The sequence below is a fragment of the Pristiophorus japonicus genome, chromosome 2 (genome assembly GCF_044704955.1).
Source record: "Pristiophorus japonicus isolate sPriJap1 chromosome 2, sPriJap1.hap1, whole genome shotgun sequence".
In the NCBI taxonomy this organism is placed as follows: domain Eukaryota; kingdom Metazoa; phylum Chordata; class Chondrichthyes; family Pristiophoridae; genus Pristiophorus; species Pristiophorus japonicus.
This window is the reverse complement of record NC_091978.1, coordinates 107654485-107672115: the sequence shown is the minus strand read 5'-3', so window position 1 is coordinate 107672115 and position 17631 is coordinate 107654485. Positions and strand designations below refer to the sequence as shown.

The following is a 17631-nucleotide window of genomic DNA, read 5'->3' as shown; positions in this document are numbered from 1 at the left end:
TGATCATGGAGGTCTCCTAATAATTTGGACCTGAATTTATTTGGTATAACCGCTCTTGCACCCCACATGATACAATCTTTATCGACTGATAATTCATTCCTACAAATGAAGAATGGATGTGTATCTTTGTCTGTTACCTGGTTTGGCCATCCATTTGCAATATAATCATACACCTTTGACATCACTGGGTCATGTTTGGTTGCTCTACCAATCTCTTCAGCTGTGACTGGCAGTTCATCAATGTATGAAAAATAAAACACTTCTTCCCTGTCGGGTGTAACTTGTGATGGGGAAGGTAATCTAGACATTGCATCAGCATTACTGTGATCAGCTGATCATCTGTATTCAACATCATTTGTATATGCTGAAAAAAATCAAAGCCCATCTCTGCATTCGGGCTGCAGCTAATGTTGGAACTGGGGACTTTGGATGGAGGATTGCTGTTAGAGGCTTATGGTCCGTAACGATGGTAAACTTACGACCATCTGACCACATGCTAGCTTAATCTCCTTAGATTTGTAATACTGAAGTATTTGTGAAACTTCTCGACCCCAAAAATTAATGCTAAAGCTTCCCCTTCAATTTGCGCATAATTACTCTCACTGGCACTGAGAGTGCGTGAAGCAAAAGCAATTGGTCTCTCCTTCCCACAACTTAATACATGAGAGACTACTGCCCCAACTCCATACGGAGAGGCATCACATGCTAGCTTAATCTCCTTAGATATGCCATAGTGAACTCACATGGTGCTCTCTACCAATTTGGTTTTACACTCCTTGAATGCTATATCGCATTCTTTTGACCAATTCCAATGGACCTGTTTTTTCAATAGTTCATTCAGTGGATGTAATACTGTAGCCAAATTTGTAGGAACTTCCCATAATCGTTCAAAAGTCCCAAGAATGAACGAAGTTCAGTGACATTCCTGGAAGTGGGTGCAATTCTGATTGCATCCAGTTTTTCCTTGGTCAGATGTGAACCATCTTTGTCTACTCTATACCCTAAGTACTCCACTGAGTTTTTAAATATCTCACACTTACGAGCAGACACTCTTACTCTGTGCTCCTCTAGCCATTTGAGGACTTCATTCAATATGTTATTATGAATTTGCCTATTTGGTGCTGAAATTAGTATGTCATCCAAATAACATACTATCCCTTCAATACCTTGCAAAATCTGGTTCATTACCACTTGGAATATGGCTGGGGCGGAAGACACTCCAAACGGTAGCCTATTAAATTGATATAGGCCTAGATGAGTATTTACAGTCAAGCATGACTTGGACTCCTCATCTAGTTCAAGCTGTAAGTAGGCATTCGTAAGATCCAGTTTTGAGAAGATCTGACCACCTGTCAGTGTTGTGAACAAATCTTCTGTATTCGGCAATGTATTGGAGACATTACCCTCTAGAACCTGGTTTACGGTTACTTTATAATCACCACACAATCTTACCTTACCATCGGACTTAGGTACAATAACAATGGGTGTAGCCTAATTACATCAATCTATCTTACAAATAATGTTCTGAGTCTCTCGTCTTTTGAGTTCTTGCTCAACTTTCTCCTTGAGTGCATATGGTACGGAATGTGGTTTGTAGTAAACCAATTTAGCGTCCTTCTGTACCCTGACACTCGCCTTGAAGCCTTGGATCAGACTGCCCATTTCACAGAACATCTTCGGATACTTTTTAATAACATCATCTGTTGATGCAAATCTCGCTTCCACACGGAAAAACTCACTCCAATCCAGCTTCAGTGATCCCAACCAATTTTTTCCTAGTAAGGCAGGCTTGTCTCCTCCTTTAACTACTATTAGCCTTATATTTCACCGGTACGGTGATACGACCTACCACAGGAATTTTCTCTCCCAAATAGCCTCGCAGCTCTATCTTGGCTTTTTCCAGTGGGAAATCACGCAATTTGTCGAGGTATAGCGACTCCGGTACTACACTCACGGCTACACCCGTGTCAATTTTCATTGGTATCTTGAATCCCGTAACGTCTATGTGGATTTTGATGCTTTGCGAATCGCTGTCCGTTAATCTCGTGCTCCTGATGAAGTGTAACTCTAACATCTCCTCGTCCTGTTGTTGTTCTTCCATGTTATGTAGTCTCTTGGGATTTCTACTCATAGCTTTGAACGCTGGACTCATAGCTTTAAAAGCTGGTTTATCCTTCGGTGGGCATGCCTTCGCCAGATGCCCAATCTTTCTGCAGAAGAAACACTCTGCCTTCACGTATGGACAACTTTGAGCAATGTGTTGTCCCAGGCACCTATAGCACGATTTTGACGCTCTGTTAGAATTTCCAGTTTCTGAGACTTTGGGCCCCCACTGCCTTTTACTTTGAACCTGCAGGCGATTCACCTCAGTTGACTGACGACCGTAATTATTATGAAATTCTCGGGAATATTTTTCGGCCATGCCCATCGACCTCGCTGTCTGACAAGCAATCTCAAAAGTCAAGTCATCCGTCGTCAATAACTTTCTTCTGAGCGCATCATTTTTCACCCCACAAACAAAACGGCTCCGCAAGGCTCGTTTTTGAAAGTTTCCAAAATTACAGTGAATACTTAGCTTTTTTAATGCTACGATGTAATCACTGATACTTTCATCAGCCTTTTGATTCCGTATCCCGAAATGATTGCTTTCAACAATTTCTAATGGTTTGGGGTTATAGTGCTGCTCCAGCTTCGTTAAAATCTCTTTAAGCATTGTTTCCTTTGGCTCGTCAGGCACAAGCAGATTTTCAAGTGTTTCGTACAATCCGGACCCGCCTCCGATAAGAAGATAGCTCTCTTACGTTCCATTATTTCCTGTTTCTGGACTGCATTGTCCAGAATTTCAATTATGTTATTTGCAGTGAAATACATTTCTAGCCGATCCACATATGCTTTATAGCGTTCCTGGTCATGTCTATATTCACCCAAATGTCTCATTACACCTGCCTTTTTAATCTCTAGCTGTTCACACAGTGTGCTGTATTTTACCTCAGATTTCGTAGATTTTTCCAAAGACAAGCTTCTAAAGTCTCTCTGTCTGCTGGCTGAATCCTTCACCAACAAAATTTCAGCTTTAAATCATCCGAAAAATCCCATCTCGCCGCCAAATGTGATGTATTCACAGAGCACAGCAAGCACAGCTCCTCCCATAGCAGGCAGCTCTGTCAGAAACCTCCGGAACAGCCTGGTTCTGTTTATTATTAACTCTGCAGTTGCAGTACACAATACGTCCACATCCATAGTGTAGAGTTACAAACATTACAAGCTTACAGACATTGCACTGCATAACTATTGTGAAGAAGTAAGTTGCTTGATATTAGGTCACGTGACCAACGAGGGAATTAGCAACTGCTGAAGTGAAGGATACGTGGTCTAAAGTTAACAATAATTGTATTAAGGTGTTCTGAAATTATTCAGTATCCTGTTCAGTTACAGAAGAAGCCTGTGATGGGAAGAACTATCTGGTATTTTAATGTTTTGATAAATCAGGCACTGAAACCTGTGCAAAGGTCCCCTTTAATAGACATCTGCAAACAGTGACTTTGAATGAAAAAATACTATTTCAAATAAAAGCTTACTTTTTAAAATTTGTTCTTAGAATATGGGTGACATTGTCAAGATCAGATCTATTGCCCCATCCCTAGTGCACTGAGAAGGTGGTGGTGGGCCTTCTCCTTAAAGCGCTGCCGTCCTTGTGGTGACAGTGCTAGCGCAGTGTTGTTAGGTAGGGAATTCTAGGATAATGACCCACCGACAATGATGGAACAGTGATATATGTGCAAGTCAGGATGTGACTTGGACTGGAACTTGGAGGTGATGGTGTTTCCACAATATTGCTGCTCCTGTCCTTCACAATATTTTACTGGGATACTGAGCATCAGGAAGCTCTGTTGGTTCAGTTCAAATCCCAGCACAGTTCACCTGACATTTCATCCTTCAAAGGTGGATAAAATGAGTACCCTAATTGAAGATATAGGGGACGAGCAACAGACTGCAGGCACTGTGCAGCATTTTTGACACGGTCATAAATACTTATTCCGATACTTTTTACTTTTAGAAATAGAAACAGATAACAAGATTGCCTCATGCTACTGCCTGGTGGCAACATTTTAAGTGCCTCACTCCCTGCAGTTATAATCAATTTAATAATTTTACATATTTTAAGTATTCTATATGCGGAACTGAGCCGCATATATCAGGAAGGTTCCAGGTTCAATCAACAATCTGTACAAAGTTAGCTGATGTCAGCCAGGATGGCAGTGGGAGTGCTACAGCTGGCCTCAGCTCTCCTGACTCAGGAAAGGGGAAAACATGGAGTTCTCACCTTGGTTTGCTGTCCAGTGACCCAGCTAGAAGGCAGACATGTGAGGACATTGGGTAAGGATAGAACATGCCTATTTGTGATGCCCCTATATTTTGAGTGACCTGTTACTACTCGCTATTTAGGATCACACATGAAGAATGAACACTTTGGCAACAGTCAGGAGGTACAATGAAACCATACCCTAGCAAAGGACAGCATTTTCAGGAAATTATAAGGAAAAGAATCTGGCTGAAATGAATAGTTGGTTAAAACTGATGAGATATTTCACTTATTCTTTGGGTATCTGGCATACTCCATTTCATGTGTTGTAATAGTCACCTACATTAGCTTTAGTGCACTCCTTTCCCTATTTTGGGATGTATACTGTCAGCTTGATGCCCGAGGTAGGAAGAATTTCATGAAGTGTGTAAGCTGGGACTACACGACTGAAGAAGATTGTATAGTGAACAGCAGTATAATATTTTGAAGTTGTTCTGTAATAAAGAACGTCCATAAATGAAATGCATATTAAAAGGCTTCCCTGTAGATGAATCGTAGCTGCTCTATTCTATGAGTATCTCAAAAAGTGAAAAGCAAACATTTCCTTTTCTCCTCCTTGGCCGCTGGAAGTCTTCCAGTGTCTTAGTGAATGTGGTTGTTTTTTGCATGTAACCTTAGACAGTGAAGCTGTTTGATGGCAAAGGGCATACATCAAAGGCTGATCCCATCCACAACCAGGCACTTGCTAGCAGTAAAGTGTTTGGGAGAGGGAACACTAGCTGACTTGTTTCCCGTCCCTTCATGATGGACACCAAGCTCCATTACAGCAATCGATTTGATTGAGATCAATTAATTCAGCTACGACTAGTGATCAAACCTGGGATCCTCTGGTTTGCCTGACTTAGTGCCATGCTTTGTGATGCAATTATCTAGGAAGCGATAGTGACACCGACATACGAGGCATACACACAATCTTTTAAAGAGACAACATTTTCATTTTTTAAAGTGTATATTTCTGTGCGGAGAGTGAATCACATTGGCAGCTCCCATGAAAGCTGCAGCCTGAATAGAGTTATACAGGTAGAACGTCCGAAATTCAGTGTTCTAAAAACTGTAATTGTCCGAAAACCAGACATTGTGCAGATTGCAAGAGTCGTTGTCCGGAATCCGGAAATATTTCCCGAAAATCGGACTTTTAAGCTGCACATACCTTTCTCGAAACATGAATCCAAAAAAATATGCAGCCCAGCGCGTCCCAGCCTCGAGGTTGCCATTGAATGTAATGCTCCAAAATCTGGAAATTCCCGAAAGTCGGCCCAAGGGTTTCCGGATTCGGGATGTTGGATTGTCTCCGAAATCCGGAAATACTCGAAAATCGTCCACGAGGTTTCCGGATTCGGGACGTCGGATTTTCGGCTCCGAAATCCTGAAATACAAGAAAGTCGGCCCAAGGGTTTCTGGATTCGGAACGTTGGAATTCTTCTCCGAAATCCGGGAAAACCCAAAAACCAGAATGGCCACGGTCTCGAGGTTTCCGGTTTCGGGACATTATACCTGTACTGCTAAATGTTATTAATTGTTCCTGTAAAGGCATGGAAACAAGTTGAAACTTTCATATGTACATGATTTTATTTTTCATCAACACGATGTATCAACATTGTAAAACATTAGCGTGGAAGTTCATGTTGGGAATTCTGGTGGGGAGAGCAGCAGGTCCACAGGATTTTCCATCCATTAGTTTCTGATGCACATTGTTCCAAGCTGGCAGTAAACTGACATAAACTCTACCTTTATGTATCCATAGAAGTTGCATTGAGAAAAATAGACTGAAGGGCCAATATACTTTATAAGTGATGCACTATATGACAACAATGGATAGCTGAGAGCTTGGCTGATTCCGTTTTTGTTTGAGTAGTAGATGTACCCCTTTCAATATGTAACCAATATACAAACTATATTAATGCTCATTGACCATATTATCTGTAGCTGGTATGTCTTTACTCTATCTATCCATACAGGATTGAAACTGGTATAATTTCAGTACCATGTTTGCTCCCCCCATGCAGTTGTTGCATATGATTAGTTGAGTGATTTCTCAGAGTACTCGTAACTTTGTATGGATTTGATTCGAAGAGAGAGACAGACTGGTTTCTCTATGGATCATGGGTAGAACATATTATCTGACCGATTAGTTCACAGAAAATGGGGAGTAACTGATTAATTTTAATGGTTGCATTACAAGACAAGCGAGGTGGTTTATGTGACATGAAGATATACGGGTTATGCTTTGGGGCCATTTTGCTATTTTCTCCCTGATACTTGATTGGTTCATGTTTACCATTTGCACCAGTCAATCCTTAATGTAAAATTTCCATCCTTTGATATGACAAAACAGTAATTTCTAGTTTGCTGTATTTCTACAAGGATCGTATTTACATATATATTAGAAACACGGTGGATCTCCACCATCCCCTATTTAATTTTACTGAAGTAATCTTTTCTATTACCAAGAAAATACTCAATCCTCATATTAATATTACTGAACATGAAGAAAAAAATACAAATTTGCAAAGCAAATCCTTTCATATTCAAGATTTTGATGTCTTCTACCTCAGGACTGAAATATCTCTTGTAAAGGCATATATTTGAATCAGAATGCTAGTGAATCATAGCTCCCATGAACAAATTTGTCTATTCAGCAGCAAATCTGTTATTAAACAAGGAATACTCTTTAGGAAGTCCAGTTGTATGATTGAAATCTCCAACAATTTTATTGATGTTTACGAATGTAATAAAATGTGTAATGTATAATGAGTTGGTTCTGGAGAAAATATCTGTTTCTTGGTCTAAAGTGTTTGGATGATCATCTGAAAATACAATGCCACTTTTTTCTTTGTCATGAAGCTGAAATTATTTAAGTGTAATCTCTAAAGGCACAGTTTGAAGGTGCACTGCCCATAGTGGAACTGAGCCATACTAACCAAGGAAGTCCCAGTTTCAAATTCTCCCATCTGTGCTGAGTTAGGTGATCTTACGTAGGGACTAGGGCTCTACAGTTGGTCTCAGTGTAGCCAGGATCTGGAAGGTGGAACTAATCAGTTTAGTTTCCTGCTCCTGATTATTATCCAGTGACTCTGGCTGGAAGGTGCACCTGCCAGCACTCACTGTGTAGGCTCACACCAGGCAGAATGCCTATTATGTCAAGTACTAGAGGAGGAACTAGTTCCTATGAAACGCTACCTCCAACATCTTTTTATTTGCGGGGAGGAGGGCGATTTAAGGGAGGGAAGTGAATGTTTAAAATTTTAAATGGGAAGCAATTATGCAACAGAAGTCAATAGTTTCTTATTTAAGAAACTAGAAGAAAAACTTTGTTTCATTTAAAGGTTTCATTTACAAAATGTTCTGGTTTTGAAGCCAGACATCGCTGATATAAACTGATAGCCCCCTTAACACTGGACTGAGACCATTTATGAAAAAGCGTTATAAAATTGCATTTTTAAGAGTTTCAACAGAAGCTTGTGTAGGAAATGTATTTCCAAAAAGGTCACATTCGAATTGCAGTCTTTCATCCATGTTGGATGGTTGTTGCTGGTGACAGTTCAGGTTGTACAGATGTATCCTCACCACTCTTGAATCTGAAGAGTTAGTTACACAGATGCCTTTCAATAGTGATTCAAGTACTTTTGATCATTGCTGTGTGGACTGGATTTGCAATAACTATGGAATCTAATCAAATTAGAACTAAATAACATGAACAGCTATGGTTTCTTGCACTTACTGTTTTCCATTTTTCCTCTTTTTTAGGTTTTACTGGGACTTGATAATGCTGATGCTTATGGTTGGAAATCTCATAATTATTCCTGTGGGAATCACCTTCTTCACAGAGTCAACGTCAACCATTTGGATTGTTTTTAACGTTGCCTCTGATACCTTCTTCCTTGTGGACTTGATAGTCAATTTTAGAACTGGAATTGTTGTCGAAGACAATGCCGAAATCATACTAGACCCAAAGGTCATCAAGTGGAAGTACTTAAAGAGCTGGTTTATCTTAGATTTTGTCTCTTCCATACCAGTGGATTATATCTTTCTGATTATAGAAAAAGGATTTGATTCTGATGTTTACAAGACTGCCAGAGCACTGAGAATTGTGAGGTTTACAAAAATCCTCAGTCTCTTACGATTATTAAGACTGTCAAGACTTATACGATATATACACCAGTGGGAGGAGGTAAGGTACCTTCTTACTTTTAAAATCTTAAATCAAATTACAATTGGCAGTTCTGCTGTCAAACCACTTCTATTTTTTTTTTACCACACAGAATATGTTGATACAAAGCAATTTTGGTTTGGTTACAATGCAAACTGCAGCATAAGTTGGAAGTGAATTTGGCCTGATTGGGATCTGACAAGAAGTCCAAATTGTGACGGTAGTGTCGCATTGCTTCGACTTTGCTTAACTGCAACCAGTACAAAGCAACATTTAAAAAGTTTGCCTGGAGTTGATGGAACTACAAACATTTAAAACTTCATTTTGAAAGGAAAATTTAATGTTAGCATAGATCCAATTGGTATGACACGAATGTTATTTTGACTCTGGGGAGCTGAACTCTGAGTGCATGTTAGCATGTAAGCACAGAGCTCCTTTTAACTTAGCCAAAGTATGATGCAGAGCTGGAAGCATGGGGTGATATTGTGAGATGCACATGATCGGCTGGCAAGCTCGACTCCCTCCAGCAGCGAAGACTTGTAAAATGATCCCTTGTGTATCAGCACTGCTCGCTTCACATCACTCTAAAGAGGTAGCCGTCTCAATCTGAAAGCAGCATCATCCGCCTTCTTGTGTAAATGGGTAGTGTTGCATTAAATAACATTTTCTTTTAACCTTGGTTCAAATCCAGAAGGTCTCTTATCAAACAGTTGCTAAAGGTTTCTCAATTCGGGCAATTTCAATCCAGTTCTCTGTGGATGGGAGTTCACGGTGCAATACTGTGCCATAATTCAATGATAATTGGTACTAATTTGACAATCTCGCTCAGGGAGAGGGTAAGGGAAATGTAAATATCAGCCTGATACAATAGGATGCTTCTCTGAGATGGAGATTAAGATCTGTGGCTAATAGTAAGAATTCTATGCTCCATTTATTCTAATCCTTCCACCTTCATTTGGCCACTGTTTATTATTATTTTTATTAATTTTGGTTGTGGCTTAATTATGAAAATCACTGATTTCCAGTATTTTAAAATTCAGCCCTCTACTTAATATATATATATATACGCACACACACACCTCTTTTGGTTTTTGGAAGGTCTGAAAAATTTAATGTCAGACCTAATTCATTATCTGATAATATAATCATGGTGCTATTGACATTCTTATCCATTTCTGTTTACAAACTTGATGCAGCATCTGTCATACACTTTTGTCAGGTGACAGAACACCTCTACGAATATCTGCACTTGGCTACCACTGTACATTTTGGTAGTCAGTCAAAGTCCATGGCAGATTGTACAAATAGCATAAAATATGATATATAATTTTGACAGGATTTCAAAAACCATACCAGATCTTGATTATTTTGTCATTGGAATGAATGCCTGATGCCTCTGTAATACTGAGGTCATTGTGCAGTATTAACACTGCGTGTGAAACCACATGGGTAGATTTGTGATACTAGCCTTATATACAGGCCTACTCCACCAGTTCCTGTTGGTCGCTTCGCAGGATGTGCACACATGGGTAGGTGGTCCTCTCTCCTGTGCCTGGAGATATCAGCGTTCCACAAGCACCGAGAAGACAACAGGACAGGGCAGAGACCCATCAGGTTAGATCCCTGGATCCTCTGTGCTGTCTTGCGATTTCCTAGGCTTTACCAGTGGGCGTATTTAGGCCTGCACTTGTAGTCAGTCCAGGCCCAGCATTACCATTATAGTGAGGTAGGAGGAATGTTTCTGCCCTCCGGCCTGATTTACCACTTCCTGCAAATGCTCAGTGTACAGCACAGCAGTGCTTGAAGATTGATGGAGCAGGTACCTTACACTGGATTCCCATGTCTTTTGGGGTCCCGGGAGTTGGCTGAAGATGAAGATGAGCAATAAATCTTTGTGGCATGCTTTCCTTCCCCCATTAACAATCTGAAAGCCCAAGAGGCTGTGGCCAGGTGTACAGTTTTGGTTTCCTGCCTGATGTACTTGACTACTACTGAGCTGCCCTCAAAGTCCATAGCACATTGTGCAAAATAAATGTTCCCACTAAAGTACTATCTGTGACAGGATTCCAGAAGCAGTACCAGAACGATTGCCCACTGTGGCGCACATGAATTACATAGTTAGAAAATGTTGACCGTTTTTGCCACCAGAATGAGTGAATGCCTTATGCAAATGAGTCAGGGAGGAAAATTGAGGGCAGCTTGCTTTTTCTCAGTAAGTAATTGAGTATTGAACTAACTAGTCAGGCTCGAAATGGGATAAAGATCACTCTATAATAATGCTGAATACAAGGCTTGAATTGGAATTGACAACAACTTGAAATATGCTGCACATTAGTGCAGAGCCACTAGTGCTGTAAAACCTTGTCAAAGTACCATTAAAACAACAGATGGTTGTAAGGTAACAATTGATTTTTATTTTGAGTCAGGACAATTGTGATGCTTCTCCAGTACTAAATCTCACAAGTACAAGAATATCCGAAACATTGAAAAATTGTGTTTTGCTTATAAAATTGAGAGGCATGACATCAGCTTTTTAAATTGTATCTGGACCATTCTAGATCATATTGACATATGTACAATATTGATATTGACAGGATGTGCATCATGGGATGCCTCATCCATGCACTCTCACTGTGGCCTGTTAAGGAACTTCTGAAGAATGTTTTGACAGGAAAGCTGTGGGTGAAAGCTTGCTGTTAGTGCAGATGCTCGGGTTGCAGAGCTCTGTGTCGGAAATGTTTTCCCACAGTAAGACTGCACCTGTAAATAGCTTAGCAAGTATGTTTGGGGAATGGAAATTGCAAGTTTCCACTGCAAGTTTGGGAAGCTGTTGGCAGAACAACAGTTAAACTAATTTAATGGGGAGGGGATGATCCAATTAATTGCATAAGATACATCATGCTATAAGATCGGCTTGAAAAAAAGGTGTTAGATGGCCCAATTCAGCTACAGCACCATTCCAGTTAAAGGAATTTGCTCAGTGGGAATGGTGGCAATCCAATTTTTATTTACAGTAAACAAACTTAATAGAAAAAAAACTGCAGGTAGAAAATAAAAAACAAAATGCTGCAGCTACACAGCAGGTTTGATCGTATCTAAAAAAGGGAAAAAAACACCTTGATGGTTCAGATGTGGACCTTATGTCGGAGCCAGCTCCAACGAAGGGTCTACACCTGAAAAATGTTAAACTCGCTTTTCAGGTGCTGACGCATCTACTGTGCATTTTAAGTAAACTCCACTTGTTGTCCTATGGCTAATCAGAAATGCCTGGAACAGTGGGCACACAAGCAAAGAAGATGGTCCCAACAATTGTATTGCATTTTTGCAGAAAATAAATATGTGTCGACTGAGTATTTTGTGGCCTTTCCTACAAACATTGTACTTTTTCTCACCCCATGAGTATGTACCCGTGACTGTTCCCTCTGCACATGGATAGTAGGTGTTACTGAGCAGATATGAGGAAATTGCAGTGCTCCAACTTGTTTGCAAGTTGCTTGCCTTGCATGAATGATTCTTTCATTGATGGCTCAGACATCTGACATGTGTAAACATTTATGAATGCCGCTATATAAATGCAAAATGTTGTTGTTGCAAAAGTGTAGTTTCCCTTTATCTAATCTATGATCTGCTTGACCTGTGAATGCTTGAAATTCAAACTAATAAGGTCTGAATTTTCCACAGAATTATCACCTGTTTTCAGATGATTTCTGGGTGTGTGAAAACAGAAAATGCAACCAGAGAATGTTTCACAGGCTTCAAAGACCTCCGCACTATTTCTGGGATTTTCCATGAAAGTAGGCCCAATATAATGTTTTTCTGATGAAAGGACTGATTTTAACACCCACCCCCTGCACCATGCCCACCAAGAACGGGTGTTTGGGGTTGGGGGTAAAGTAGAGGAAGTATCCTGCCCTCCTGCTTGGCCCCACATTCATGCCAGCTATGATTCTTACTCCCGGGTTTCGGGTGGCGTCTTAGGTCTTCGTCGCAGGCAGGCGAGAGAGCCTCATTAAAATGTAAAAGTAATTCAGAGTTCGATGCCATTTTAACATGAAGTCGCGCATGCACTGTTTGGTGCCGGACTCACCAGGAACACCAGGCACCAAGGAGCAACAGGCATAGAAGACCAAAAAGATCAGTATATTTCTTTAAAAGAAAGGTTTCCTGATGACAGAAATGAAGAGGAATTTCTTCACTCAGAGGATCATGAATCTTTGGAATTCTCTACCCCAGAGAGCTGTGGAAGCTGGGTTTTTGAATATATTTAAGGTGGGGATAGACCGATTTGTGAATGATAAGGGAGTCAAGAGTTATGGGGAGCAGCCGGGAAAGTGGCTTATTGAATGGCAGAGCAGGCTCGAGGAGCCAAATGGCCTACTCCTGCTCCTATTTCTTATGTTCTTATTGTATGTTCTTATGGGCCAGGAGGAGCAGAAGTATCCTCGATGACAATGGCAGGATGCAGTGGACAGATTGTCGTATTTTGGCCTAAGAGACAATCACTGAAGTGTGTCAGACAGTAGCAGTTATTCTGCAGCTCTCCTCAGTAGCTGGAACTAATGGATGGAAAATCATGGAGAGTGTGCGCCTGAATTCCTGATTATGCTTTCCGAGTGTCTCTGTGCTGGTGAGTCACTGCATTGCAGAGGTGCATCTGTGTTGAAATCTGTATCTGTGGTATTTAGTACAGCAGTGTCAATCTGGAAGTGACAGTAATAATGTAGATTGCAGATGACCTAGGTTATTGTATGGAGGGGAAAATGTGCGCGGATTTATATAGACGGTTTATTGCTTTCAAAGTGTTCTCAAGTATTAGTACTACTAGGTTGAAAATACTGTCCACACAACCAACAGTTATAAGCAATAAATGTTTCTGATTCTTAGTGCAGACTACACTTCTTGTCAGTTAAGGTGCGGTGGATAACGAGACATAGCAGAGAGGGCACTTAAGAAATGTACTCATCAAGCCAAGCAATTTACAGTTGCCTCTTCTGCTGATAGTTCATATCGCATTTTAGTTCTTGTACAGGTTGGACCTCTCTGGTTCGGGACCTGACCAGTGCCGGAACAGAGAATTTTCCAAACCACGGGAGGTCACGCGAACCTAGGCTTACCGAAGACAGCACCCGGGCTCCTGAACGACACCGCCACACTCCGGCTCCCTCTTTCTCTATGCAGAAATCTCCATGCCACATTTGTCAATTAATGCGCTGGTTTGGTGCTCTTTTTTTAATAAACTCTCCTCTCCATCAGGCCCACCTTTGGCGCCTTTCCTTTTCTTGCCCAGCCACCTCACTGAAGCGTGGGAAGCCGGGATGCCACGCACGCAAAGTGGCAGTTGTGCACTGATCAATGAGAGCCAGGAAGCGTGGGAAACCGATGTTGATACCGAACCATGGATGTTTCCGGACCAGAGAATACCGGACTACAGAGGTCCAATCTGCCCTACCGCAAGTTCCTTACAAGATCACAAGTTGGTTATGGATGGGGAAGGCCATTTGGCTCATCTTAGTTCCTCTACCCAGAAAGATCGTGAAGTCCTCGCATTTCAGTATCCATTTGTTTCTTAAAATTCCAGCGTTTTTGCTTGTACTACTTTTCCTGGAAGTCTGTTCCATACATTGATCATATTGTATAAAAGAGAATTTTGGGCAATAGTCCTAAATTTAACTTTTACTAATTTGAATTAATGTCCCCGTGGCCTACTCTTGGTATTTAACAGAAAGTAATATTTCAGATTTAACTTTTCTACTCCATAAATATCCTATAAACTTAAAAAATATATATAATTCTCGAGAAATGGGAATCGCAAGCATTTATTGCCCATCCTTAGTTGCCCTTGAGAAGGTGCTGGTGAGACATCTTTATGAACTGCTGCACTTCATACGATGAAGGTACTCCCACAGTGCTGTTAGGTAGGCAATTCCAGGATTTTGACCAATCAATCAAAGATGACGGAATGTATGTCCCAAGTTGGGATCGTGTGTGACCTGGAGGGGAACTTGGAAGTGTTCTCATGCACCTGCTACCTTCTCCTTTTAGGCGATGGAGGTCACAAGTCAAGAGCTTCTTGAGTGTTGTTGCAACTTCACCCATCTAGGCAAGTGGAGAATATTCCATGGCACTCCTGACTTCTGTCTTGTAGGTGATGGAAAGGCTTTAGGGAGTCAGGAGGTAAGCCACTTGTCACAGAATACCCAGTCTCTGACCTGCTCTAGTAGCCACAGCATTTATGTGGATGGTTCAGTTGAGTTTCTGATCAATGGTGACCCCTAGGATATTGATGGTAGGTATTTGGTGATGGTAATGTAATTAAATGTCATGGAGAGGTGGTTAGACTCTCCCTTGTTGGAGATGGTCATTACCTGACATTTGTGTGGCATGAATGTTGTCTGCCACTTATCAACCCAAACCTGGGTATTGTCCACTTCTTCTGGGCATGGATTGCGTCATTATCTGCGAAATTGCGAATGGAGATATAATATTACCACTTGTTTATTTCTTCAAGGCTACATTTTTTCATGTTTCTCATAAATCTAACCATAAGTTTTGACCTTTGTTCTTCAATATTCTTGAGCTCACAATCTCCGCTGACCTCAAGTTGAACTTGCACATCTACTCTATTCCTAAAGCTACCTTTGTGAACCTCAATTTTGATTTTTGTGGCAAACACTTAAGCTCAACTCTATAAATCCCAAGTTTGTAGAAAAATGTGAATACTACAATATTTGGAGAGACTTTTGTAGCTATTCTCTTGCACGAATGGACAGGCTGCCTCACTCACTACTTTTTCTCTTTCAATCTCTCTCTCTCTCTCTCTCTCTCACATACACTCTGTTGCAACCGTTGTTTTTCTCTACATTATCTGTAGTACCTGCCATGGTCCGTGCTCCTCTGAATTTGCCTTTCTTCCTTCTAAGCACCACATATGACAACCTATGTGCTCTTCCTTTCACCCAATGTCTTGCCCATTTTCTGAAGATCAGGAATCATCACACAGTCTCCTGCTCTAAAGCTTTCTTTATCAGGGCCTCAAACTGTAACTCCTTACCCTCTCAGTCTTATCTTCCTCCGACAATCTTTTTACTTTTAAAACCTGTGTGTTGTCACATGATCATTGCTTCTTGATTTGTTTCATTGTCTTCTTTGTTCTTTTAACCTTGATGGTTTCCTGCATTCTGAGCTTTAGCCTTTCACTTTGGTTTTTCAGTGAAAAGAAATGTAGATTGATCAGCATTACCACTTGTTTAATTCTTCAAGGCTACATTTTTTCTCTTAAATGAATCTGATTTGAGAACAAATGTCTCATTAATGTGCAGTATATAATGAACAAATCACGTGGAAGTAAAAAGGTCTCAGTCAGTCAACTGTGGACCTATAATTCCCAAAGATCTCCACCACTGGGAATTTTCCTCACATCATGTCTGGGTCCATTGTAGACTAACTGACAGAGATCGATTGCCATGATATGTCAACAACTCCACAATTGTTGTATCATGCGACGACCAGGATGTTAGAAGGCAAATTGACGGACTATGGTCTTTTTTTTGTCTAGTAATTCCTATGTTATAAAAAAACACATTTACTAATGTTGGAGCCTCCTTAGAAATAGTGCTGCCTGCCACACAACCAAATCACAAACATTCTCTTAGAGTAAACCCAGATCTATCCAGTGTTACCATTTGTACCAGTTGTGCCCCTTGTCATGTGGTCTAAGAGCTTCTATTCATTCTTTATGTTCTGTCCAGAGTGTCTCTCTTCTCAGCTTGTATTATTCAAGAGCGGATCAGCATTCAGATATCAAGCAACATTTTTCACCTGTTCTGACAAAGGGTCCACATCTGAAACATTGCCTTATCTGTTCTCTCCACAGATGCTGACTGACCTGCTGAGTGTTTCCAGCACTTTTTATTTCATTTCAGATTTCTAGCATCTTCCCTTTTTTTTGCCTTTTTAGTTAACACCTTCCAGCAATTGCCTCCAGACCAGTTGGTTCTGGTAGTGCTCACATCAATTAGCCGGAAGGACTCGCTCCTTCAAGTCCTCCTGAGGTATATCAATCTACTTCTTCTCCAGTCTATACCAATGATATTCACAAATTCAAAACCCTCTGAGTAAAGAAATTTCTCCTCATCTCAGTCTTCAATGGCCGACCCCTTATCCTGAGCCTATGTCCCCTAGTTCTAGACTCTCCAGCCAGGGGAAACAACCTCCCAGCATCTACCCTGTCAATCTTTCTCAAAATCTTATATTTCAATGAGATTACCTCTCAATTGTCTAAATTCTAGAGAGTATAGGCACAATCTACTCAATCTCTCCTCATAGGACAACCCTCTCACCCAGGAATCAATCTAGTGAATCTTCGTTGCACTGCTTCTAAGGCAGACCAAAACTGTGCACAGTACTCCAGGTGTGGTCTCACCAAGGCCTTGTACAATTGTAACAAGACTTTCTTACTCTTGTACTCCAAACCCTTGCAATAAAGGCCAACATGCCATTTGCCTTCCTAATTGCTTGCTATACCTGCATGTTAACTCCCTGTGTTTCCTATATGAGAACACCTAAATCTCTCTGAAGATCAACATTTTATAGTTTCTCACCATTTAAAAAATATTCTGTTTTTCTATTCTTCCTACCAACGTGAATAACCTCACATAATAGCTAAACATATCCACACACGTGAGCTAACACCACAGTTTGTGTGGGTGTCCAGTAATGGGATTTAATGAGAAGTACTGCTGTGGTAGACGTGTCAGTGAAATCAGTGGAAAGGAAAATTGAGTAGGTGGGGCTGAAAATCAGGAGGTCGAATCTGTGTCACCCCTAACTACCCGGTAGGAGCGATTAAACTCGATCCTGACCGACTGCAACCTATTGTATTCTCTTAATCCGAGAGGGCTATCACATTTAGTTCTGTACATTTCTGCATTGTGTAATACCTCTGGGGATCTATCGTAGGTTTATTGGAAAATAGAAAATGGACAGATGCCACTTAGGCCAAGATACTGTATTCGATAAATTTTGGCAGCTACTTGCTAAACTTTGCATAAATCAGCTTTAGGGAATCCGTTATGTGCTACAGATCAGCAGATTAATGAACATACCACAGAGTCCCAGA

At 40.8% G+C, this 17631-nt stretch overlaps 1 protein-coding gene across 1 annotated transcript in view; it reads left to right on the top strand.

Annotated features, from left to right (window-relative positions):
- LOC139231492 (potassium/sodium hyperpolarization-activated cyclic nucleotide-gated channel 1-like) overlaps positions 1 to 17631 on the top strand; it is a 347416-nt gene that overhangs the window by 26168 nt on the left and 303617 nt on the right. The window contains exon 2 of the mRNA XM_070862514.1: positions 8111 to 8534. Within this exon, the coding sequence (XP_070718615.1) occupies positions 8111 to 8534 (424 nt within the window). The remainder of the gene's footprint in view (positions 1 to 8110; positions 8535 to 17631) is intronic.